Below are 27,446 nucleotides of genomic sequence, written 5' to 3'. Positions count from 1 at the left end.
GATTAAGCAACATTATTTTATAATAACAATTGTTCCGATTTCTAAACATATCATAGTTAAACAGATAAAAGATCAAAACTTTAAGCTTTCACTAGCAGATCTATTTTATAATTCTTGATGAAAATTTCGTTACCGTTATAATACCGTAATAAAAAAACAGCGTAATGACGTCATAACGATAATGAAATTTGCGTTAAGAATAATAAAATCCTGCAGCACTGTTCTGTAAGAACAAATGACAATGAAATCGATGTCGAATCGACGTCGATTCCAATATCATTTCTTACTGGAAATATGGTAATGATGTAGCAATATTGTATTGTTATGACGGTAGCAATAATAAAGAGTTTAGATAATTGTTTTAAAAAAGAAGTCCGTACTATTACACGTTATTTTTGAAAAGTGGTCTTTGCAACATTGACACTATCTGTGGAAAATTGTGACGTTACCACAAAAAAAGGTCATTAGAAAATCATGGAAGTAGGTAATAGCGTTTCTGAGGAGAGATCACAAGAAGCCCTTGGGTTCAAATTTTGTTAACGCGGCCTTATCGATTAATAACGTCAGGCGCAATAATACACAGTTTTTGAACTATAATTTATCAAAGAACTCGGTCGCTGTGATGTGCAGTGTCCAACTGACATTATTTTATATCTTTTACATAGCATATTAAAAGATATGTAACACAACGTTATTTTCATGTCAGCAATCATATAAAACTAAATGTATTAAAAAAGTAAAACTTAGTTCAAGTGATTTTCAATAGTCTTCCTATCACGTCCACATTGTTGAACTCAGGTTATTTCAAAAAGATGCCAAGAATAGAAACATCGAAGTAATCATTTTCTGTATCAATACTGTTTCTTTTTTCCAAATTAATTGAAAAAAATTAGAATTGAATGAGACATATGTAAGATTTCCAGATATATCGAAGCTCCATTTATAATTGTATACTGTAAAATACAATTCGTTTCACACTTTTATTACATCATAGCTCAGAAAATGTCCATTATTGACGTCCATGACATATATTTTTTTGTTTATTAGATTAATCATCATTTTATGTAAAAATTAACTTAATTTACTGATACCCTACAATTTACCATACATTTAGTGCGGAGTTCTTTAAAATGAATCGTGAAAGTAAAAACAATACGTAGCATTAATTCATGTATACCTTAGAATTTAATACTTTAAAACTTAAATACTGAAAATGAGCTTACATAATTAATAAACATTATCTTATGAATATTTATATGTATGCTGTAATAATGTTATTATATTAATTTACTTGAACCAGAATTTATATCCTTTATGTGTTATATCTTGTTAACATTCGTTTGAAATTTGTTTGAGAACATTCAATTTTTATCTTTTATCAAAAATCCAGCGTCTATCTTTTGCAAAATATATGTGTATATAAAACCATCAAGGGTAGTAACTAGTAAAAAAAATTTTAAAAAGTTAGATATTAAAGTTAAAAAATTAATAATTTGTAACTTAATGATTTCTATAAATAGAATTAACTTTCAATTTTTCTTAGTTATTTTTAACACTAATTGTAAACATATTAAATTTTTAACTTAACTTTTTTCTTAAGTTAAAAAAACTTTTTGTTTCTCTTTAAAAGCGCTAATATTCTCTACTTCTATAAAATTTGAGCATTAAGCAATGAATAAACATTAGAAAATAAATATTAGACAAATATAAATGGATAGAAAGTAAACATGAACATTAGACTTCGAATGAACTTCAGATAAGATATGATAAGATAAAATTAACAATTTTTATGTCTGATTATCAGCAACTTTGTGTTTTTGAATAGAAAAAACAAAGATTTTACTAATGAATGTGTTAATTTAAAAGGAAAATTAAGTGTCATAAATTTTGAAACGCTATTTTTATTGAAATTGAATAATTATTTGTAACATATATTTCACATTATACATAATAATAATTTTTATATTATTGTTATAAATAATTTTTTAAAAAATATAGGTTTCCATATTGAAAATTATACTTTTTCATTATTTCATACAAATTTTATGTATAAATAAATATTAAACTTATAATATATTCCATATTGCAATTATTTATATTTTCATTTTAACCGTACAAAGAAAAGCTAATTATAAAAATTCAAATAATTATAAACTATTTTAATAAAATTTATGATTATAAAATTAACTTACATTACCTTATGTTAAAAGTTATCAAAATTATCAATTTATAGTTAATTAAAAATTAATTTTAAATTGAAGATAATTTTTGCAACTTTTAACATGATGTAACGTAAGTTAATGTTATAGTTATTAATTTCAATTTTAATATACAGGGTATTCAATTAGTCTGACAGAGTTCGTGGAGTATGTAGAGTGGACTAAACTGAGACAGAAAGTCCTTTGCAATTTTCGCAATAGTTAACAAGATATTAATTTCTAAAAATTGCCGAAAATTGATCTTTAATAATTTTTTACTCAATTACTATCAACTTTACAGAAAACTACAAGAGACAAAAATTGTTTATTTTATTCTCATAGAGCTCTAAAAAATTTTTTTAGAATTTTTTCAGAATTTTTTAATACCGGACTTTTTTTTCATGTTGATAAAAATGAGAAAATGTATTACTAAAAAGTTGATGAAAAATTCTGAAAAAATTTGTAGAGTTCTATGAGAAAAAAATAAACAATTTTCATTTCTTGCAGTTTTTCTGTAAAATTGATAATATTTGAGTAAAAATTATTGACTTTCTGTCTCAGTTTAGTCCGCTCTACATGCCCACGAACTCCGCCAGAACAATTATCGGACACCCTGTATTTACAAACAATATTATGCGGTCACCATTTATAAAAAATTTATTTATTTAAAATAGGCGATAAAATGTAATACATGAGGTTTCTTTGATAACAGAATGGAAATGAACATGTAATATTCTTATTACATGTTCTTCTAGAAAATATTCTCATTTAAATTTGCATTTCCTTCTTTCAAAAAATTAATTTATTTAACATAGATGATAAAATGTAATGTACAAAATAAAGAAAATAAAAGTAACGATTAATATAAGATTTTGGAGAATCGACAGAAGTGCAATTTGAATTTTACATGTATGAATTATTGCGAAAACATCTAGTATCATTAAAGAAAAATTATTTTTATAGTTATAATCCGTAGCATTAAAAAAATTATGGACACACACACATTTTATATATATGTATATGTGTATATGTGTATATATAATGTATATAGAACAGTGCAGTATAATGTACATAGTAGATATATTATACATAGTAGATACATAGTAGATATATTATATATAATATAGGTATCAAACCATTTTGAAAATCAACCGAAATTGTTCTCATACCTCACACTATTATTTTCTTGCTTAAATATAGCGGAAATGCAAATGATGTCAAATGTAAAATTATCTTATCAGGTATGTATAAAACAAAGAGATCATTCTTAAAATAATATTTCTAAATTGCCGCACTGTTACGATAATATTGTATTTCTTCTCATAAACAATGCACATTCACACATGTGTATCTGTGTTTATTTTTACATATCCCAAAGAATATACACATGTGTATAAAAATATGCTTTTAAATATCTATAGCCCCTTTTCTTCGATAAAATTGCAGTCACTATCAAGTGAATTGAATACTACTAAATAAATCATATGAAGTCACATATAAAATCTTTAATAGCGTCTCATTGCTGGTTTCAAATATTCTTCTCGTAAGAAGCGAGAGGTTTGTATTATATATATATATATATATATAATATATTATGCGATTTGTAACATTTAATATAACGGGAAATAATTGGAAAAGATAGGAATGTATAATAAATATACTATCTTCCATTGACATAATTTATTTGGGATCTAATAATAATTAAAATAATTACGTGACAGAATATCAATAGCAGTCTACTCATTTCCTAGTAAAGCGACAGCATACACGTTATACGAGTTTATATAAATTAAAATAATTATTCAATTCAATCATTATACAATTTTTTCTGTACTGAAGCGCCATTGCACGTGTATACTCGGATTATGATAAGCCAATGTGACTCTTAATTTCACATGATTTGCTTATGCACCTCAAAAATTTTATTTTTTTACATCATCTAAGTAGACTCATCATATTATACTATTTCGACATATATATACTTTATATATATATATATCTCCATATTTTTTATATGCATATGCATTTGTAAGCGCGTGCAAATATACTATGCACGAGATCTCTCGGTGACTGTTGCTCAGTCCACAGGAACATTAAACTCAAAATACAATAATATTACAATTTATTATTTCAATATATATAATAAGGCTATCTACATAATATATATAACTATCGCAGAATCTATATCTAGTATGAACGTTACGTCCATGTTTCTAATTATTTACAAAGGTACTGCCAGAGGCATTCACTTGTTTCTTCTTTTTCTTTAAGCTTGCAAAAATACAGATTGTCAGTAGCTTTCTTATACCCGTCTGCTCGAAAACACGATAATGAAAAATGAATAGATGCATTCAAAATGGAAAAAAATTGCACTTACATCACAAGCAATTTGTCCAAAACAATAATTTTCGAGCGTACTTTTTTATTTCGAGAAGAACGGTAAAATGCGTGTGCATGTAAAAATATCATTATAAACAGTGCGATTACGAAGACATGTTTTCTTTATAAAACGCTGCCATATACGGTATATATAATCGCAGATCATCAGAATTTATATTCAATATAAAAGTACATATAGCTTTAGAATTTTATATATACAATGAAATATATCTAAATTTTATAAAATTTTAATTTAATGTGTAGGAGCACAGCAAATTTTATTCATTTCAATTTTCGATTTTTTAAAAATATTTTGTTGTTTAGTTTAGCGAAAATGTTTAAAGTAGAACAATATAATTATAGGAGTTTTTAACAATTAAGCAATTGGATTTTAACTATAAATTTAACTATAAACAGATTCTTTGGATCAATGGGATGCATTAAATAGAAATTTTCAATTTTTATGTAAAAAGATTTAATCAAAAATACCTAATATATTTTGCTTCACATGATGTAATTATCATTTTTAAGATTCTTAAGATTTTAAGTAAACATCAAGATAACGATTTTTATATATATGTATTAAGAATACAATGTCCTCAATATTTGTTTATAGAAAGATAGGCACACAAATAATAATATATTTGAGTGGATTATCAAGAGCATTTAGTTTATATTTTTTCTTAATTATATATATTATGTGACTTTTAAAAAAGAAACTTTTTAATTAAAAAAAAATCTTTTAAAAAATTCGTCTTTTTAAAATTTCTCAATATATGCCTCTGTTTAATACAGAAATCTCGGTATAATTTCTAAGTTTTTTCAAGTTACAGGAAGAATTTAATTCTAAATTTTCTACAGTAAAATGATATAATATATCTTTCTGAACTGAGGATAATTATAATAAGTTGCATTTAATAGTAAAAAGATATCTTATTTTGATGTAATTGGGTATGTGCAGAAAAACGTGCGTAATATTTAACATTTTCATGTTAATAGTGAACTTTCTTGATGCTCAAAGATGTACACTATTATTATATTTGTAGTTCATCAATATTTAGGCCGCTTAAAGTTTTTTTCGTACACATTCAGAATATAGTCACACAAGTTAATATTTATTATTAACGAAAGAAGAGTCAAAAATATTCATGCGCAATTCACAGCATGTTTCGAGTTTATGTTAACTCTTAAGTATCATAATATAAATGAATCTCAAATTCGTTTTGAATCTTAGTAGATTATACATTACTTTTCAATATATTTAATATATTTGATGTTGCTTTTCAGATTTTTTAATGCTATCTTTAATTTCGAACAAATGATATAAGAATGCTATTGATAAATATTTAAATGTTAATAATATTTGAAGAATTTGTTATAACATAAATAAAAACAGAAAACATGAAAAACATGAAAACTATGTACAATATTTGTTATAAATTTTTATTATAATACTTAAGAGTTACTTATTTCTTCACCAGATAATAAATTCTTCTTAACTACGCGCTTTTGTATATAATAAAATCATATCACAAGTTTCGAATCATTTATCTTTGATCTAGGTGCATAATTAACATGACAAAATATTACAGTAAATATCACATGGAGCGATGATATTTCAATTAAATAACAGTAGCGACTTTACTAAAGATAAAAGTCCATTCCTTAATCTTACAAATAGAATTATAATTTTGGGCAATACACGTTTTCGTTCATAAAATAATAATTTATATACTTTCATATATAAGGGTAGCAAGCTCAAGCATATGACTGATCCAACGATATAGCTATTTTATTTCCTTTCTCGACCCAATTTCTAAGACGTCCTCTAAGTTCTTCAAGACTTTTCGATTTTGCCTTATTTATCCTCTTGTATTTCACGTCTTTTGGCTTCGTCACGGATCTATGATTGCTCATTACCCTATTGTATGTCACCTGAAAAAATAAATAGATTTCTTATGGAAAGATCAATTTATACGTAGCGTGGAGTTTTAAAGTTAAACATGAGGAAAATCTAAATGAAGAATATATCTTAAATTAGAATGTAATTTGCATTACGTTTTAAGTTTATGTAAATCTTGTATCATTTTTTTTTCATTAGGATATTTCAATCCGAATATTTCACAAATATTTTTTCTAATAAATCGAATTCTCTTATATGCCGATAATATTTCAAATAGTTTCTGTTACCTGCGCTTGTTGGCTTTCGTCTCTAGGTCTTTCGCTGGGTGGAGAATCTGTGTCTTGAGCCAACCTTTCGAAACTGCCGTAGAGATCCTGAAGCCTGCCCTTTCCGTTGCCTAAGTTTTTCATTCTCCTGTCTTCGTATTCCGAATTCTCTGTCGATTCCGACGGATCCTGATTATTTTCGCTGTCACCGTCTTCCTCCACAGAATACACGGTTTCCAGAATCTCCGGTCTTCTGAGAAAACCGTTGCAACGTCGCATCGATGAATATTTGTTCGACGGTTCCACCGCATCGGACACGGAACGGATCACAGTTACATCAGTAATGTTAGAACGAAATCTGTGGATTACAATTAGAATATATATAAAATTACAGATGATCTATAATTTGTGAAAGAATTTGTGAGAGAATTCTATTTATAGAGTTTCATGTATTTTCTCATGTGTACATATCTGTTAATATTTTGATTTGTATATTAGATATAAACTGCGATTTTTCAAGTAATTTTCGTTAAAAATAAGTTTTTACGTATAAGATAACAAATAGTTATAGTTTCGCATTTTATCATAAATTATAAATTAAAGTGAGCTTAAGATACATTACATACTTTAAGTAACTTTATCATAGAAATTTTGAACGTATTTCAATATAATTATTATACACCGACATAAATAAATATTTTTTAAACTATTTATCATTATTCTTAATGTCAATCCAACGCAGTCTGTGCTGGTCGCAATCACATTGAAAACGATATTTTTCCAAAAAAATTCAACTTATGAAATAAGAATGCTTTCAACATGTTTAAATCTTGTTTCTATTTTTGCTTTTGCATATTGAAAAAAATAATGTATTAACAGCATTATTTTATTATAATTGAAAATAATTTTGTTAATTCAATGACATTGTTAATGAGACAAATATGTTATGCTCTTGTTTTAATAAAATTTTGTTTCATTAGTATTCAAATAACAAAAAATACAGGATTCTTAATTTTTTAAAATAATACAAAGATATGAAGGGCACATAAGAGTCAAATGAACAATTAAGAGCCTAGAAAAACAAAATATAAAATATATTCAATTGTATAAATTCAAAAATTACAGAAAAACATATTACATGTTTCAGTTTCTCCATTAAGTCATCTGCAGATAATTAATACAAAAACGTAGTCACGATATTACTTGAGTACAACTATAGTGATATAGAAAGAAAATACTGTATTAACATAAATAGCAGCGAACCGATGGATGTCTCGCAAAGAATCGGAGAAAATTGCTTGCAAACGGTTTGTAGATTAAATGTTTGTAATCTCTCGGTATTCTAGAGAAAGAAAATTGTGTTAAAAAATATATAGTTGTATTTAAAGCAAGCAATAACAACCGCTAAGGGAAACACTCACCCATATGTTTTGACGAGTTATTATCATGCAGAATGAAATTTGCTATTGGGTGAGCATTTCGTTTAGAGGATGTTGCTATTTGCTGTAAATACATACATTATATATTTTTTAACACAATTTCCTTTAATACATATTTTTTGTAATATATTTTTCTATAATTTTTGAATTTATACAACTGAATATATTTTATAATTTGTCTTTCTACACTCTTAATTGTTCATTTGGCTCTTATGTGTCCTTCGTATCTTTGTATTTCATTAACACTGTTATTATAAATCAATAAGATTATTTTCTTTTTTTTCTCCTTCTTCTTCTTACGTTAGGACCTCTAACTTGTGTTACAACTCTCTCATATGCTTGTGGTGCGCACGTTGATTATTCAATCGCTACATATGAGACCTACGGTTTTAATGCCGATTCCAAATGGCAGATTTTTCAAGAGGTGTTTCTGTGGGTAAGGATACTCTCGAGAGGTTGCCTTGTCCGAGAGGAGATATGAAAATATTTTGGTTCCTATGGGGATCGAACCTAATGGTTCTATTGGGACCTCTGGCATGATCCATGCCACGTTCGCGATGAAGATTATTTTCAATTAAAATAATGCTGTTGATACAACATAATTTTTTTCCAGTACACTTTTTATTCTTATATTCTTTTCATGTCCTTATATTCTATTATTGCATAGACGCAGTAAAAGCTATCTTAATTTCATAGACGATAGCTGATGTGTATGTAAACCTATTTAAAAAATATTCACCTTGGTGGGGCAGGATCGTCCGCGGTTTCCTCGAGCACCACGGCGCTGTCGCTATCCCCGAGACTGTCTAATCTGTCCAGGGCATCGCAAGGTGGCGAGTCCCGAGTGCTCGTGTTCCTCTCCGCCAATCTGTTCTGCAATTGCCGGATCACCCTTTGTTGTCGTAAAATAATGGATTCTCGCTGACTCAGACTGGCTTCGATTTCCTTCTGCTTCCTGCAGAGCCTTGACTCAAACAGCAGAAGTTGCGACGACAACGTCCGCAGCTGCTCAGCTTTTTCCCGCGTCAATCGAGCCACCAGGTCCTCCTGCAAAACGTCACGATTACAAAATTGAACGAGTCGGTAGCGTTAATTTCCCATTAATTCGCGGGTACAATAAACTGCGGGCTCTTCACTCGATAATTCATGTATGGTAATTAATAACGGCGCGAATTCGTGGCTGCGAAACTACAACCGGCGTTTCGCCATTTACTTTCAATATTAAGTAATTAATTAGCAAACGATCTCTCATTGCCATTATTATTATTTAATATTTGTTTAGCGCTGTTAATTGATTTCCCCGGTTTTCTCATCTCGTTTACCGGTAAATACTGCTCGAATGGATATCGCTCATTAGGACGATATAGTGTTGAATCGTATTCTTTTTTCCTTTTTTTTTTTATCAAATACCGCGCACCGGTTCATGCGTATTTGTGCAAACATCTCTCGAGTCCACTTGCTTTACGCGAAGCACGTTATCAGTATGCGTGAACGGCAGATACATGCCATTCCGCTGCACGCATTTTCTCTGTACGCGTCGATACGTGCGTGAAGCTGCATGTTTGCACAACGATGTACGGTATACCTACACGTCGTACATATCCGGCCGATCGCTTTGCATTGCTCGCATCTCCTTCCTTTCGTCCTCCCGCACGCGTGGAGGATGAGTCCATTACTCTCGCTATTGTGTGCAATATAAACAGTACCGTAAGACGACCAGGTGCTATTGCCGGTGCGTGTCACGCACTTTGGAGACGGACGCGGAAAATAATTGACGGAAAATAATTGACATTTGGTCAATGGACATTTGGCATCATGTGAACGACCAATTAATAGGCAGATTCTGCATTCAGGAAAGGGAAGTAAGAAGACATTTTTTTAATTGTTAGGTATCAAAGAAGAACAATGGTAATCCAATCTCTGGAATTAAATAATATTTTGTTATTTTTTATTTCTATGTGTGTCAAAATGTAAATTAATCCATTTCTGTGGTTTCAATTTTAAAGTAATAATCGTCCGTATTAATGTAGTTTAAATTAAAGACAAATAAAATTTAAATTATTGTTTTATTTATATAGAACAACTTTTTATTTTATAATGGAAAATATTATTAAATTCACGTAGAGTATCATTATTCATATTTTCATTAAAAAATAAAGGCCGCAACACAGATGACTTTTGCATAACGCATAAGAGAATTTGAGAGAAGATCAATCAGAATCCTTCATTTTCACATATTATGCAAAAATCTGTGTTACGGTCTTAAAAATTTAAATTTTTCGTAATTATGAAGAGAAAGGAAATAAGAATATTGTTTTACATGTGGCAATAAATATATCAAGTTGACAATATGTACATTAAATATGAAAAATCTTAGTCATCAGAGAGGCTCATACTTGTCTTTTTCTTTTTTCTGCTTTAGAATACACATTTCTCTACACATTTTTACTGATTATCACATTAAAGAAAAATATATTTTTACAAAAAGAAATAGAAAACGTACAAAAATTAAATAAATGATTATCAAAAAAGGAAAGTTCTATTCGAAAGCTTTCTTTTAAACCCGAATTCCATAACATATCTGCGCAATATGCATAGGCATATCACGAAAAATTGTCTTTTATTACCAAAATGAACTCATCAAGTATTAACATTTCTCCATTTGAATTCGGTAAAAATATATGGAAAAGTTGTTATTTGATAATCGGCCGTCCCGCTGGTATTTTTCCTGGCGCCGGCTAAGAGAGAAAGAAGATCATTTTGTAGCAATTATTCCTTCGCAGATTGCCAGCAAATTTAGTGGGAGTCTTTTTTTTTCTCGCGGGGTCTACCCTCGCAAACCGAGAATTACCTCTAGTCACGCAAAGTCAGACGCGAAATCGTAGGATGTCACGAGACGCTCCAGGCTTATCCCAGAAATGCTCGGAAATCTCTCTTTACAGCAATGACTCGTGACGGCAGCATATCGTTTCGCTTACCTGCTGAAATTTATCTTTCCCATTGGCATCATTATAGGTCTAAGATGCAGACCTGTCCAATTTGAATTCCAGTGCCAAAACGCAGAACAAAATCGATGCAAAAAATTCAATGTGAGTAAGATTTCATGGACTGTAAAGTGTTGATAAGCATCGTTCAAACGTATATCAACACTTTAGTTCCGAAATCTTATCCATATTGATTTTTTTGCGTCAATAGCTTTGTATTTTAGCTTTGGAGCTCAAATTCGACATGAATTAGATAGAATGTTCAAGATCAAAATTTTTTATTTCATGAAAAATTATAATTCAGATTTTTCATCAAAATCTCTACGAAAATGCTTAAAAACAAAGGATATTTCTAGCAAAAGTTAAACTTCAATTAAACTTTTGATTAACAAATTATCTGATGAAACTTGTTTTTTTTTTTCAATCAATTTGAGCCTTAATTTTGATTTAATAGATATTTTCCAAAGTATGTCTGTGTAAGCAACGTTCGTCTTAAATATTCATTCGTTCGCTTCGTAAAGCGACAAAAATATGTACTTCTTCGCGTCTAAATGGATCCATCTAATATTTCACTGTCTGTAACATTAGTCCGTGGGCTGAGCGTGTTTTATGATTTTCAGAGGTAATAGCTTTGATCGATCGTCTTGCGTTCCTCCCGACTGATTTCCTCGTCGAAGACTGCAAGTGGGATTACCTTTGCATGTAGAAATCCTTCCTGGTAATTGAAACTTACCTGCAATTTAAGGGTCCTTCGCCAAGCGAGCATTTGGTGGGCTTGTGCCCGCTGTCTCGCTCTGAGTGCCGCTATGACCGACTTGGCTTCCTCCAATGACGTCACTTCCACCTCGTTACTGTCCTTCATCGACTCGCTCGATAAGTCACTGACTCGGCGGCCCTCGTCGATAGTAGCCAATATGCAGCTGTCCATCGACGTCTCGTCGAAGCTGCAAACAGAAAGTGATGCGATGAGCGATTTGTCATTCTACTTATCTAACGATCTTCTTAACAAGTTATTTTAGGGTATTAAAACGCCCTCTATCCAAGTAAATTACTGCTCAAGTGATCCCTTTTAATACAAATGACAATAGAGGTATTGTAGAGAAATACGATTACATTAAAATAATTCGCCTTATTGTCCACCTATTAAAATTATTGTCTTTATACTAGGTGGGGTGAAAAGTAACCTCCTTGGGAATGAAAAAAATTTTTTTCTTATGCAGAATCTCGCCCAAAATATGGCGTGTTCGCTCAGTACTAATCTTTGTAGCATCTGCTAGCTCGCGCACCTTCACTTTCCGGTCAGCCAACACCATTTCATGTATTTTTTTGACATTTTCCTCGGTAACCGCATCGGAGGGCCTGCCGCTGCGGACTTCATCGGTAGTGGAGTTGCGGCCACCACGAAACTCTCGAAACCAATATTTAACGGTGTAATCTGACGGAGTATTAGCCACATAATATTTATCCAACTTTTCTTTTGTTTCCTTCGCCGTTTTGCCTCTCAAAAAATAATGTTTTATGAGAGAACGAAAATCGTTTTCGCAAACACGTCAACAACAATCAGCTCTCAAAACAAAACTAAGGGCAGTATCGCACTGCCACTTGGCATGTCTGCCTAAATATGAACGGACTACAAGGCACCATAAACTTTTTTGCAGTAGTGGCGCATTCTGGCGGTCAAGGAGGTTACTTTTCACCCCATCTAGTACTTGAATCATTTATTCTTTTTAGTACATCTATTAACTTTTATTTTTAACTTACAATTTCTACCATATTCTTTATTTTTCTAATCCCACTTTAGCGTTATAAAAATTAAATTATACAATAATTTAAAAACACTATTATTAAGAATGTTACTTTTAGATGCGTTAATTCTAAAGACACTGTACCATTAAAATTAAATCTAAATTAATTAGAATCTAATTGAAATGTAATCAAAGCAGGAACAGCTCGCGTTCGGATAAGTGTATAATAATATTGGAAATTTTTGCGAATGATTGACAGGTCGGAAATCGGTATGTTTCTGAACAATTACTTATATTTCGACAAGATATCGCAAAAAGAAAAGCTCGGAAAGCTCGTTTTCTCCGAAAAGAAAAAGCAACTTTCGCGTTAAAAAAAACGAACCCACGTGATTTAAGATTTGCTTGGATATCTTTCGCATTTGCATGCCGTTATCCTTCATTTTCTCATCGGTATAGTGATGAATCATCCGACTATACAACTATATGAAACTCGACGCGAATCCCTGGCGCACGATAAGCATGCACGCGGTAACTGATCCTAATATCGAGAAACGCGATCGGCAAATAAATCAGTGATCATGGAAATGATACAGCTCCAGTTTAATAAAGCTTGACGATCAAACTAGTACGAAAGCGATACGCGATAAATGATATACATATGCTCAGTGTTATTATTTCTTCGTAAACATACAATAAAATATAATGTAAAAACGATGCCTTTGTCGCAAGTCGACGTCTTTGTTGCTCTGTCGAATTTACAAGGAATTTTCGATAAACTTAATAATTTCATACATTCATCATTTTTTTATATATATTTTTAATTTTCCTTAGATTACTCTGTAATCTTTACATACTGTCAAATTTATTCTTTATTTATTTTTACAGTCAGTAAAGAAATTAGATATTTTCGAATCCAAAGCGAGACAATTTTCTGTTGAAAGAATGTATGGATGTAAAGACAAATACAATAATAGCAATTTATTTTTAAGAAATAATACAATTATATATATATATATATATTTTTTTATATTTGACGGAACAGCAAAATAATCATCTCAAAAGCGAGACGTCTGGTCTTATTACATATACGTTACAGCTATTACGCGAGGCTGATATACGTCCGTAGAATAGAACGTCTCTAAAAATCGAAGTTGCACTTGCATGGAAACTTTAGCTTTGCCTTTGGCTCTCACGAGAGAACGCTATAAAAACAGTTGGTACCATACGAGCCCTGCGCAATATCGATCTCTATCTAGAAATTTACATCGCAACGTACATCAAACGCTGTATATACCTATCGCAATTCTGTATTCAAGATCGACCGAATGCACACGGCTAGTATTACGTTCGCCGAGAACGTAAGCTTGTTCTCGATTAAAAGTAACTCGGCTTTAAGGAAGAATACAAGATTTGTATAATTGAATTGTAGACAAAATTTGAAAAATTTATTTTTTTAAGGAAAGGAATAAATTGATACAGTTTTCCGTTCAATCTTTTCCTAAAAATGAATTTAACATAAAACTTATTAAAAATGTAGGAATTTTCTGTGTTATTGAGGATGGAAACATTTCAAGTGTCTTATAGTTATTATGGTTCTGTGAATTTCTAAGGAAATAATCTATTATTTTCTCTGATTTAGTTTTCTTCAAAATAATTAAAGATTGAATCCAAAATCGATAAAAAATGTTGTGATAACGTAAAATATAAACAAACAGATAAAAAATAAACATAAAACTCTAATTTCTACATAAAAATTGACGCTATTTATATTGTTACCATTTTATAATAATTTTTCTAATTTTTCTAATTTTATAATAATTTGTCTAATTTAATTTTGTACACTTTCAATTAATCTTTTACATCTTAAATTATAGTAATAACAGTCTAAATGAGAATTGTGTCTATTTATTCCTTGCATTGAAATAAATTCGCAAATTTCAACTTCAATTTAACTATACAAATCTTCCAGTTCTGAAACACGCATAGCAATATCGACAGAGTGTCTACAGATTATCTTCCCATCGATGATTAACGGATTCCTTTTGGGACGCGTGTTCGTTCGAGAACCTTTGGAAAGCGCCTGGCGAAAAATTCTGCATTGACTACTGAGAGAGAATACATAAACGGAAATGATTCCTTATTGTAAGAATTGGAAACTCTTGTTACAATACATACAACTTTCGGAAGTAAAATCAAAATGCATAATTTTATAACGAAACTTTTACAACTATTCCTTTCAATTGTTTCTTTTACGACTTTTTAATCTAATTTAATATAATTTCAGTAAGAAAAAAAAATGTGAATTTTAATGGAGATTCTTGCAACTGAAACAGCTTTTCATAAAGTTAATTTGAAATTTTATTCTTTCATGAGTACAGATGTAAATTTCACGAATAGTTCCGGAGGAAAATTAAGATTTTTCTTACAATTTACAATTTACTTGAAAAATCTAAATGTATAATATTACAAAGCGCTTTCAATGTGAAACTTCTGTCTCAAACGTTCATTTATAGTTTCGCCCTTAGTTTCAACCTCTAAGACTGTACTATATAGTAAGCGAAGAAGAAAGTGCACGTCTCTCGTCGCAAGCTACTTCACGATATACACTTGGAGCTCCATGAACTTCAAGAGAGACAGTTGCGAAAGTTTCCTTGTTAAAGTCATTCCCGGTCGTTACGCATTCATTCTAATCGAACAGAGAGAAATCGAGGAAGACAGGGGAACTATTAACGCACATAATCTACATAACGAGCGGAGAGAGAGGCTAAATCATTTATATAAATTTATATGAGATTTACTTAACATCGATGGATTTAATTATCGATTATTACTTCTAATTAAAAAATATTGGGATTGTTGTTGCAAAATTTATTTACGATTGTTATTTATGGTTGACTATTATACGGTTAGTTGAGAATTTATAACGCACAGAAGTTATAATGTTTGAAAAGTTACGAACATATTTGGAAAGCATTTTTCCGGTTCGCTTTCTCTCTCTCTCTCTCTCTCTCTCTCTCTCTGACCTCTGACTAATTAAGTCCGGATAAATTATGCATGAATCGTCCAGCTGAGTCATGCCGCGTCGTGAATTTGACGTTTTCCCTCTCGGAGGGCATCGATCGCAGGGTAACCTGCGTGATGAGAGAGCCAGGGATCGAAAACTCCCGCAGTGCGTACGATAGGAAAGGCACGCGTTTCCGCCAGGTAACCTCGAGAGTGAAATACACCGCTGCGATATAAATGCGTTTCCGTCACGAGTAAAAATACACTGAAATAATAAAATAGCAAAACGCAATATCCGCATGAGGCAACCTAAAGGATGACCGAGGGTGCTGCGAGATATTGCGATCGACACGAGCTACGAATGTTATCACGGTTATACGGTTATACTCCGAGATATATTACGAGAAATTAATACGTAAAATTTAATTATTATTTATTATAAATTATTACTTATTATCATTTATTACTCGTATTCTCGCGTAGTCGGACGCTCGTTATTAAAATATATATTTGAATTGATTGCCGATTATTATTTCTGATTTAAAAATATTGGGATTGTTGTTGCAAAATTTATTGATGTCAAATTTATTTATTGACGGCTGTTATTTATTATGGTTGATTATTACAATTGGTTGAGAATTTATAATATAATGCACAGAAATGATAATGTTTAAAAGCGAATATTTTATTTTGTACTTTACATTTTTTGTTATTTAATGATTTTAGACTGTCTCTAGGTTATTCAGTTCTCAACGTACGTGATAATTAGCGATTCCATGATAATTAGCTTTACAGAGAACTATTAACTCATTGTAGTCTTCATTGTAATAGACATTAGAATAATTAGAGACAAATTGTGAGAAAATTTAATCTAAATAGCAATTTGCTTTTTAGAAAAACTTGTTAAAAAATATCTTAATTATTTTTTTCCCTGTTAGTGACATTTTATTTCTTCTATTTTATTATTATACTTGTTATTACAGTAATGAGAAATCTCTCATCTCGGTCTCTTAATTAAACTCATAATTAAAGAATTACCAGAAAAGCAAGCCTCATCAGTCTCAAACATTGTAATGTCTCCGGATAATGAACGACAAAAGATAGAATCAAATCATGTTTTTCCTTTATAAGAGAAATGCTATAAATTCAACGCTTTTTCCAAAAGCAAGTATTAACCGCAATCTCTGTCACTGATGAATATGAGAGACCAGTCAAGCCTCGCTCTTTCCTAAGGGATTAATTCGAGTTTGCCATTGTACGAGGCAGATCTCACGATACGTCGCCCTGAGGGGTCCAAACATCTGAGGTGGGTCCTGGTAAATATTCCGTATGCGGTATTTCACATACCGCGTATACGTACATAGAGAGGTATGCATATACGCGCATACACACACATATCGATTGTACGTTGCGACCAGGTGGACATTGTGCGCGCGAATCCACACGCACGACGCGTCCTGGAGCGATGCGTATGTACACGCAGACACACCGCAGAAATACCGGACGCTCCGGGAGCGCGGATAATGCTCGACAGGAATTACAGTCAGGTGGCATCAAACGCGGAGAGTGCCGTGAAACCGCATATTGCCGTTTAGGTCGTCATCGAATTGCCGAACAGACGTTCTCGCAATTGATCGGATGGATGAATAATTTTTAGACAATATGAGCCGTGTGTAAGCAAATTTGATCTTCAAATAAAGATCATTCGCCTATGAGATGAATGCAAAATGAATGAAGCGCAAATGAAGTGAAAATGAAATTATTAAAAAAATACATCAAGAAATAAATATATGTAAATGATATATGTGTGCAATCAGAATATAAAAAGTGGGAAATAATAAATCTAAAAAATCTCTCTCAGATAATCTGCACAACGAACCGTTCGTAATTTAATATAATTTTAAATAATATTTACATTTGAAAATTAATGTACCACGCTGCGTTTTATACATGACTGCGATCCGCGCTAAACAGCACATAACATTATATATACAATATAAAAAATTACATTTCGTTAAAATATATTCAATAAAATTAATTCCATTATATTGTGTGCTGTGATTGCCTTCGTTAATTAATTAATGATTTTAATTAATTAATGAAAAATTAAAATTTAAGACGCACATCATAAAATCTTTTCTTTTAATTTATTTTAATTTACTTTTAACCTATGTTTCCAATTATGTTTATAAACTAATTTAATTTATTTTTAATTAATTTATTTTAAATACATACAATTACGCAATTTCGTGCTGTGAATTTTTTGTAAATCGTAGAACAGGTGTATGTTGTACACACGTGACATGTCAAACGTAAATAGCGGATTGCTAAATTAACTTTGACTCGAATATTTGCAGATACGAGTAACAGATGCAAGTGTGCGTTAGAAGACCGCTATCTTCGATTATTACTCAGTTAAAGTTATAACGGATGTTTTCGATAACGTTACGTTATGCCTCCGGACGATCCTACCTATATCAACTCAGTAAGTTCCGATCGATGGATAAACTAGCAACTAAAAATATCCAAAAATGTTTACAATAAAAGAAACGTATAATAATATATATTATTAAAATTAACAATAAAATTAACAGAGTGTTTATTACGGCTTTTACACCACATTTTTGTATTCGCAGAAGGACTTTCCTATATCGTGAAAAAGAAAACTTTCGGAAAACTTGCAAAATAAACTACCGACCAAGTTTAATGAGCTTAAATGGGGATTAGTACGCTAATTAAGTTATATTCCATTCAAGTAATACCGACTCATCTCTAGTAATACCTTTCTCGGGTTTGCGGAAACCTCTCTGATGATTTATCTCCCTATTCTGGATAATCTTCGTTGAGATAGCTTAGTTCTTTGAAGGAAGACTTCTATGCTCAATAATCATTAACTACTGTCGAGATTTTGTAAATATTAGAGTGGCATAACCCGTGTTATCGAATACGTGACATCAAGCTAGATTTTCCTTTTGCGATACTGTAAACTTTAGTGGATATCGGATATCGTGTACCACGTCTTTCATTCTGCGTCGACGTGAGTGCACGTTAAAATTATCACTTAAAATAATCTTGCTATATTTGCAACGTAAGTTCTTGCAACAAATCGTCTCTAACATAATATATATATATATATCACAACAATTTATTCGCGCGTATTGAATAAATATTGAGCTTAGAGAAGAATATGTAAAATTATATAATATATATCATATAAAGTGTGTGTTTCTAATTCTTTTATCTTTTACAAGTACTTATATCTCGCTTGAGCAACTCGGAAGAATTGTTTCTAAGAGAACATGGATCGATGATTTTTTTTGTTATAAATTGCTAAAGAAGGTCAATTATTGTGATTCGAAGGCATAATAAGAGTAACGTGATATATTGCACAATTGTATGGAAATGATAGGCCAATTGTATGGAAATTTATTCAAACTTATTATTTTCAAAGATTGAATGGTTAATTATGGTAAAGTCGTATTAAAGACAAAAATATTACTCCGCAATATATTGTGTATCAAATAAAAATTAATAGCATTAAATTCGTTAATTTCATTTGAGAAATTTTGCACAAGTAATAAATGAACAAAACATATAAGATTAAAACTATGCTTATCTATTATTTGTGCCTGTATAATACAATATTTTATCGTAATTTGATTAGAAAATATTCATTCTTTAAGATACACTTTTCCAAAAAAAAAAAAAAAAAATAAACACGCAGGAGAGAATATGTACAAAATTAGCAAATAGAATGAAAGAAGCATTCGTTTTACTTAGTTTAAAGCATTTCCTCGTTGCATGGATCTTCATGCGTAGGAAAAGTAACGTGATAGTTCGCGTGTAAGACGGTTTTATAGGACCAGGAAATTTCGAGCGCCAGCTGATGTACTCTTAATAAATCTATGTAATAATTCAGCACGCTAGCGATCTCGCAGTAATACGCTGCAGCAGACCTGTAATTCATACTTGCGATCAGGGAAATTGAATTTGCGCAGTGAACGAGGAAGTTTGACAAAGAGACCTTCGTGAATTGCTACGATTCATAACCAGGACTATCTGCCGATAACGTGGCCAGCAACGTTACACGGCGGTAAAATTTATTAGAATGACAGGTGGTGGTGGAGGCGAAGATGGCAGCATTGACATGCCGATATTGTACATAATGTTAAGATGCTTGGTCGTAGTCATAAAAGATTCTTGCCATTTATCTTTTAACATATATTCAATTATTACATATATTACATTATATATTAAAAAACAAGAAGTATCACCAACTTTATAAAAATAAAGGTAAATTAAAAAAATCTTTATTTGTAAAATTTCACCTTTTCGAAAAATCGAAGTGTTTCTGCACAATTTCATCGTGCGATTTTGTTTTTTTTTAGTTATAATAACATTGATTTTGATTTAGTTTTCTCTTATAATAACTGGGAGCAAGTAAATAACCAAAGTCATTACAATCTCAGCAGTAAAATAGCTTTCACGGAACCCTCTGTAAGAGGGAATCGTTTCTCCACTGTGAAAGGGATTAGAGCGTAATATCATTCGTTACGATCCTTCAGAATGCATTCTGCTCTCGTTAGAAACGTAGAAAAATTTAAGTCGCAATAACGCCGATGAAGTACGCTCTTCGATTCCCATTACATTACGCGGAATGGAATGGGAGCGTAAGCTCCCATGAAGAACACATTGGTGAAGCCGAAAATTGTAACTTTATGCATCTGCAACATAATCGCAATTTCTCAAGGGTGAAATATAATTTCTACCAAGATATAATTTCTACTCGCGCCCCCTCTCCATAGGTATATCATGAAAATAAGCAGCTGTCGCCCCGATATATGGCGTCGCCGCGTGAGTCTGCCCAAAATTGGTGTAATTCCGACCACCCTATCGTCCGGAAATGATAGCATCTGCCGAATACGCCTGCAACCGTTACGAGATTTTATAGGACAGATATGCCTGTGTTACAAGACACGTTGCATGATGTCTGTACGTAGGACAGGATGTAAATTTGTCTTCATGTAAAGTCAACCATACGTCACTGTCTCTGCCACCTATGAATCATTCCGCAATAATATGCAATCATATGTTTCCCGGTGATTCTTATAAAACTCGCACGAAACACGTCTGAAAAACTGTACATTTTATTGGTGCCGTTGATATTACAATATTAATTTTTACGTGATTATTAGGTACAACACTACTACAATCCGGCAGTGATATATTCTTTTTCTTTCAAGAAGTTTTCTTCATGCGTTAATCTCTTATTGTTAGACACCTTTTAAAATAAAAATTTAGTTGTTTCTTTTTCAATAATAATTAATATAAATTAAATAATAATTAATACTAAATTAAGTAATTTAATAAACCAAACTTTAAGAAAATAACATGCTGTTTGTAATAAATTCAGTGAGATAATGAAGAAATGTACAAGAAATGTCCAAAATGAAATTACCTCAATGATGATTTTGAAATTTCAAACAACATTTGCAATATCGAAGAGACTGTCACTCTACGATTGTAATTGAACTATTAATATCTCGTGCTTATTAGCGAGAGTAAACATCAGTGAGTTACGAGAGTCAATTTACCAATATTATCAGTAAGTCGGTTAAGAGCAAATACGGTAAGGTAACTGGCCAAGGAAACCAGGAGACACACCTTCCTAAAAATCAATCATTAGAAGCTAATTAAAACAAAACTGCTAGTGAGATATAAAAATAAATGATAAATAAAGCAAAAGTCTAAAAAGTAAATGATTTCATTAAAAAAATTCATGCAAAAAGATATTCTTTCTGGATTTTTATACTATTACATTATAAGTACATATATTAATATTACAATAATATTAGTCGAAATGATCGGGAATCACTGGATTAATATTATAGACAGAATAGATAAAAAATTAAACTTAAATAGTCTTTCATTCCGCCAAGAATTAAATCGCTTGATAATTTGTCAAAGAGATCGTAAATGAAGAGTGCGCGCACGTTCTTCATCGTGTATAAGACACCATAAAAGCCTCAGCATTCGGCTAACACATCCCGTAAGATTAAAGGATAGAAATCTGGTATAAAGGATAAACCTCGTAAAGGGTAGAAATGTGGTCACCGTCGTGCAGCACACCGAAGTGCATTTTAGCTTTAACGGATCCGTCCGCCGGAAACAAGTACGGTCCACTTACGGTGCTGTCTGGTCTGGTTTATATAGACACCGTCCACGAAACCGTAAAGGTACGTTTGCACTATGCGGGCTCTAACGAATAAAGAGACGATCTTAATTTAGGTACTAAATTAACGATTGACGTTCCTCACATCAAACGCGTAAATCACGGAGGAGGATGCGGGGGTTGTAACTTGAAAGATTGCAAAAGCTATAAAACATCTAGAGAGCTCCGGGGAAATTGAGAGAAAGTCAAGGAATTTGCGAACTTTGCTTAGGTACAGGAATTTTTATAGCGATTTTTATAGCGCAATTTTCAATCGAATTTATTCCATCGTCGTTCTGCTCTTCTAATTGCATTTACGTAGAATATAAAATTATGACTTTTGTTATAATCTATAAATATATGTATGTACTTATTTATAAATAATTATAAAATATATTTTTTAGAGTAGATATACGAGATTTTGCTAAAGCATAAAAAAATTTAGATAAATGTAGAATTAAAAATAATTTCTGTTGGAATCATCAAAAATAATTACGTAGAACGCTCAAAATAATTGCTAGAATATCAAGACTTTTTGTAACATTGCTTATCACACTTGAGATTCCTACGTAATTATTTTGATGGTCCGACAAAATTATTTTCAGGTCTGTATATATAGCTAAGTTTTTTTTAGATATTTCAGCAAAATCATTTTTTCCGTGTGTAGATAGAGATGACTCTTGCAGCGTGGCGATCTAAATTTCATAAAATTCGATTGAGCTCCATTTTTAATATAAATATATTCCGTACAAACGCTCCCTAAACGCACCGTCGCTACGACAGACACAAAAGAAGGCGATCACCACGACACCTTGACTTATCGCGCGTGGCGACCAGGATCAGGCTCATATCCGGTTCCTGCCACATGCATTGCTTATTCACCTGCGTCACCTTTGCGAACGGTCACGTCTCGTCTGGGTTTCGCAACCCCTTCCTCCCCCGAACCCTTCCAACCATTAAATGAGCGGACAAACAATTGGGTTAGGGTCTGCCCTAACCCAATGTTAACCCTTTTACAAATACCGGGCGATCGAACAGTAGCGTATATATCCGTACCTGCGAACACGAACTGAAACAATGGAACCAATGAGATTGGCTTTTCGCCGATATGGCCTACGGCACGCGTTATCCATTGTTTCAATACACACATACACGTACACACGTAGGCAAATACATGCACCGAAAAAGCAATGCACAAAAAAACATCGTGTTACGTGTTCGCGATTTCTTTAAACTAGTCGCGATGCCACAGGTTAAAATCTGTATAAATGAATTTATGAGACCTAGCACAAAATTGGTGACGTAAACCACATTTTTTTTTACATCGAGAAAATAAAATTGTTCTTTTATTCTATATGATGAAATTTAGCTTACAATTTTATTGTATCGTCTTTTTTATAGGAGTCTTTTCCGTAAGAGAAAAAGAATTTATCTGCTATCAAGATACAAATTAATGTAATTATTCAAGTAATCAAATTTGTATTAAAACAGAAAACAAATTTATATGAAATATTAACTTTTTTAGTGATATATTGTAGCCATTTAAAAGCATAATTATTATTTTTTTACTGTTAAAAATAAATTGACAAAAGTCATACAATTAATTTATTTTCTGGAGAGAGCGAGAGAGAGAGAGAGAGAGGACTAATTAAAAAAAAATAATTAAGAATAATTAATTCGCGTTCTGTCGGTAAATAAAATCAACAGGATATTAACAGGAACAATAATTTGCTAAACAATACCAGACAGAACATTGTTAACAAATCCTGTGATCCTATTGGAAGTGACCACACGTCGATCTACGCAATAGCCAATTTTCATTAGGATGCGGTAATACATTTCGGCTGCCATTTAGGCTGTGTTTGAGTCTCGGCCAATTATATCCTGCTTGTGTACAATCAACAGAAATCAATAACACCTTGTCATAATATCGACCTCCGGTTGTATACCTTCGGTGTAGAGTTAGTCGAGATGATTGTAATAAACGGGATAAACGTGTGACGTCGCCTCGCTGTTTCCACTAATGAAATAAACGAACATTAACAAATTATTAAAGTAGAATATTAATTTAATTAGATAAAAAAAAAAGATACATACAGTTCTGTATCGCCGTTATCGTTATTGCTATTACTCGCTTTCGGGACAATCGATCAACATGTTTATCAATTTGCAGAAGGGGGACCTAATATCGACTTCATTAATTAACGCGTTATGATAGATAGACATTTCCTGCATCGAGCCAATCGATGGGATCGCCGCGCGATCGCTCTTAACAGTTTACTAAATTAATTTGTCTAATTAATCGTCCCGTTCGTGCACGATCGTCGTAATTAGCAGGGTGTGCGAATTGCTGGCCGCCGGCGCGAGCGAGGGCCCTGTGGATAATTTACCGAGTCATTTCGATGGCTCGTAGTAGTTTAATATGGACCGATGCCTGATTGCGAGGGGCATATTAACCGAGGGGTTATTAGCCAGAACGCGATAAAGGCGCGGCCTAACGCGCAAATTGCTCGTTCGCGTGTCGCTGGTCAGTACTCTCATAAGCAGAGCGAAAAAAAAAATAGAAAAAACGATGCACACATGAAGAAGAATTAATTGTACACAGAGACAAGCGTGCGAATGAATTAACTCGTCGAAATAAATCTTCGCTACGTTTCGTGATATCGGCGTGATCTCGAGCAAATCGGTAATTAATAACACGAGATCTTGCGTTGAACTTTCGCATTTCACGTACGAACTAACGAAAGATTGAAATTGTCACTCTTCGTCTGTCAATCTTCTTTGGAACGAGCAAAATTTTACTCCGAAATAAAGGAGAACAAAGTCCGGATCTTCCTTCTAAGATAATCCAAGAGAAAATTATTTAGTAGCAAAGATGTTGAAAAAGTAGCTCTTAATTTTTTTTAAAGTTTAGAACAGTAAAAAAAAAATTGGGTTGGACAGAAAGATCCAAATTGCAGACGGAGGAAGTAAAAATATGGATGTAAACAGAAGGTTAAGTATTCGGATTCTTCTATTTGCGATGGAATCTGAACTTGTACATAGAAAGCTTCGGTAAAATCACGAAAGGATACTAGGAACTAGATATTTCCATTAGCTGGCCAGTATTTATTTATTTATCCGGAGTTGTGCTTGCAGAGGAAGTGTAGTTTCCAACAAACAAATAAACTTACAACAACTACCCGCGCTTTCTAACTACCTTCTTTCTCCCTTCCGCGTAATGGCAACACCTCTGGTTCCTTAGATCCTTCAACTGTAATCGCCTTATCTCGCGTCACCGACAATATCCCTTACGATTGCTACGGACAGTAAGAAGAGTTAACTAACCAGGAGAGTTGGTGTAACTAGTTGTATGAAAACACGTGACCGTTGTGCGAGCAATGCCGACCCAGCACAGCGCTATCGTTGAACTAATCAGTGTTTAATTTACGGTTCTGGATCCGTAATCATACCTGATGTGTAACTTCTTGTCAGTTTATGGATGGAATCGGATTCGTATGTTCTGCAACGTGTTACAACAAGTCCGAATGACTTTGAAAGGCCGTTAAATTGGCTACTTGCTGCAACGTTGAGATTCAGCAACATGATTTGTATTTTAACGATATATATACATATATATATATATATATTTATCATGAATCAAGGCGTAATTTGTTAAGCTCCGAATAATCTATATATTTTTTTCTATATATATATTCTTTGAATAAATCTTACTTATTTCGAAGATTGGTGAAATATAAATTAAAATACAAAGAGAGGTTTGAGATCGCGTTTGCAAATGTTATGGAACAATCTTACATTTAGTTAGAGTTATTTTACAAATGCGATTTCAAACTTGTCTTTGTATTAATTTATATTTTATACCAGTCTTCAAAATAAGTAAGACTTGTTTAAAAAAAAAATATATATATATATAAATATGTATAGAAAAGAATATATAGAAATCGTTCGGACCTTAACAAACTGCGCCATCACTCGTGATAACAAAAACGTCGTTAGTCAGCGCAAGGCAGACACTATTTTTCTAGCGATCGGAAATTAAACTCGCCGCATTCAACCCGGAAAATAAGAGCGCGACCAGTCGTTGATACTACCGCAGAAATTAAGCGGCGCTCGCAACAATATCCACCGCAACTCCGTACATTGTCGTTTGTTCGCGAAACACACGGTGTTCGCGAAAACGATCGGTTCGACCGCATACAGGGCTTTGCAATTATCGCGTCCTTTGTCGCACGCGCCACGGCGGACAAAGGAAACGCAGAAGAAATATCGCTGCGGGCGGAGCGTATGGTAACGGAAATTATGATGCTCGCTTTCAGCGATTGGCGAATTAACAGCAGCGGCGGGAGAGACGAGGGGGGAAAAACATCGTCCACATCGGCGTTATATCCTCTCCGGAAAAAAAAATATAAAAAAGTGAATGGCTTGCGTTTTTATTGAGCCGAGTGCTCGTAAGTTACGAGAGGAACGCTTGCCGATATCGCTCAACGATTGCAAAAAGAACACTCGACCATTCGACGTTGACTACGTATATTTTGGAAAAATAGGTGTTTCTTCTGCCGAAGCAGTGATATTTTCATTGTGCTATTAATAACCGGAATGCATATGTTCTTTTTTTTTGGCAGATTCACCCGCGAGAAAATTTATCGCATTGGTATTATTTTCGTTTGCTTTGTACAATGAGATTAAATCGGATTTTAAATGAAAATCTTACGTTCGTCGAATCCTTTTCATTATGATTTATTTAATAATTTATCCGCGTACTAAATCTTCTGGTCAACAGAAGGCCGTTACTCTTACCCGATCATTGAACTTTCTCTGCTTTCATCTCTAATCCGATTCAATCTCCGAGCCCATTTATCTGAACCTGCTATATATCGTGATCATAATATGATTACGATACAGAATGTTCAGACAGATGTTACACACAAGCTATATTTATGGAATCTTTGATCAATATGGGATCGTTTTTTTTTATAAATACATCAAAAAATTATAGCTAATAGATCATTCAAAATCTAATAACACAAATTTTCTTCGAAAATCTTATCAATTTTCGCGTGACGTGAATACATATCAAGTAATTAATTTAATTTTAATTAGACTTTATTTTGGATTATTTGTTAATTCAGTTAACTATCTGAAGATTACAACAGACATGAAAAAATGCGATGTGAAAAGGGATTTTTGTAGAAGCATAATCCAAATGACACACACACACACACACAACAAAGATTCCACCCACGAGGAGTGGTGCAGTCCTTATACATATTATACGTGTGAATGCATGCGTAAAATTCGCGCGAGCGTACTGCTGG

The 27,446-nt window shown here is 32.2% G+C and overlaps 1 protein-coding gene and 1 long non-coding RNA gene across 5 annotated transcripts in view; one reads left to right on the top strand and one right to left on the bottom strand.

Annotated features, from left to right (window-relative positions):
* Positions 1 to 3,863: 3,863 nt before the first annotated feature.
* LOC105143367 (hypothetical protein) overlaps positions 3,864 to 27,446 on the bottom strand; it is a 161,265-nt gene continuing 137,682 nt past the window's right edge. For all 4 annotated transcript variants that reach the window (XM_011051668.2, XM_011051669.2, XM_087404593.1 and 1 more), the window contains 4 exons: positions 11,903 to 12,113; positions 8,925 to 9,232; positions 6,768 to 7,104; positions 3,864 to 6,512 (listed from right to left, as the gene is read on the bottom strand). In XM_011051668.2, coding sequence (XP_011049970.1) covers positions 6,336 to 6,512; positions 6,768 to 7,104; positions 8,925 to 9,232; positions 11,903 to 12,113 — 1,033 coding nt within the window. In that variant the 3' untranslated portion in view covers positions 3,864 to 6,335. The remainder of the gene's footprint in view (positions 6,513 to 6,767; positions 7,105 to 8,924; positions 9,233 to 11,902; positions 12,114 to 27,446) is intronic.
* On the top strand, positions 12,455 to 19,634 carry LOC147910376 (uncharacterized). Its single transcript, XR_015544595.1, has 2 exons — positions 12,455 to 15,056; positions 15,428 to 19,634. It is a non-coding gene; the product is annotated as an uncharacterized LOC147910376 (long non-coding RNA).

Source organism: Acromyrmex echinatior, chromosome 3, assembly GCF_024713525.1.
Source record: "Acromyrmex echinatior isolate Ae372 chromosome 3, ASM2471352v2, whole genome shotgun sequence".
Taxonomy (NCBI): Eukaryota; Metazoa; Arthropoda; class Insecta; order Hymenoptera; family Formicidae; genus Acromyrmex; species Acromyrmex echinatior.
This window is presented reverse-complemented; position numbering and strand designations above follow the sequence as displayed.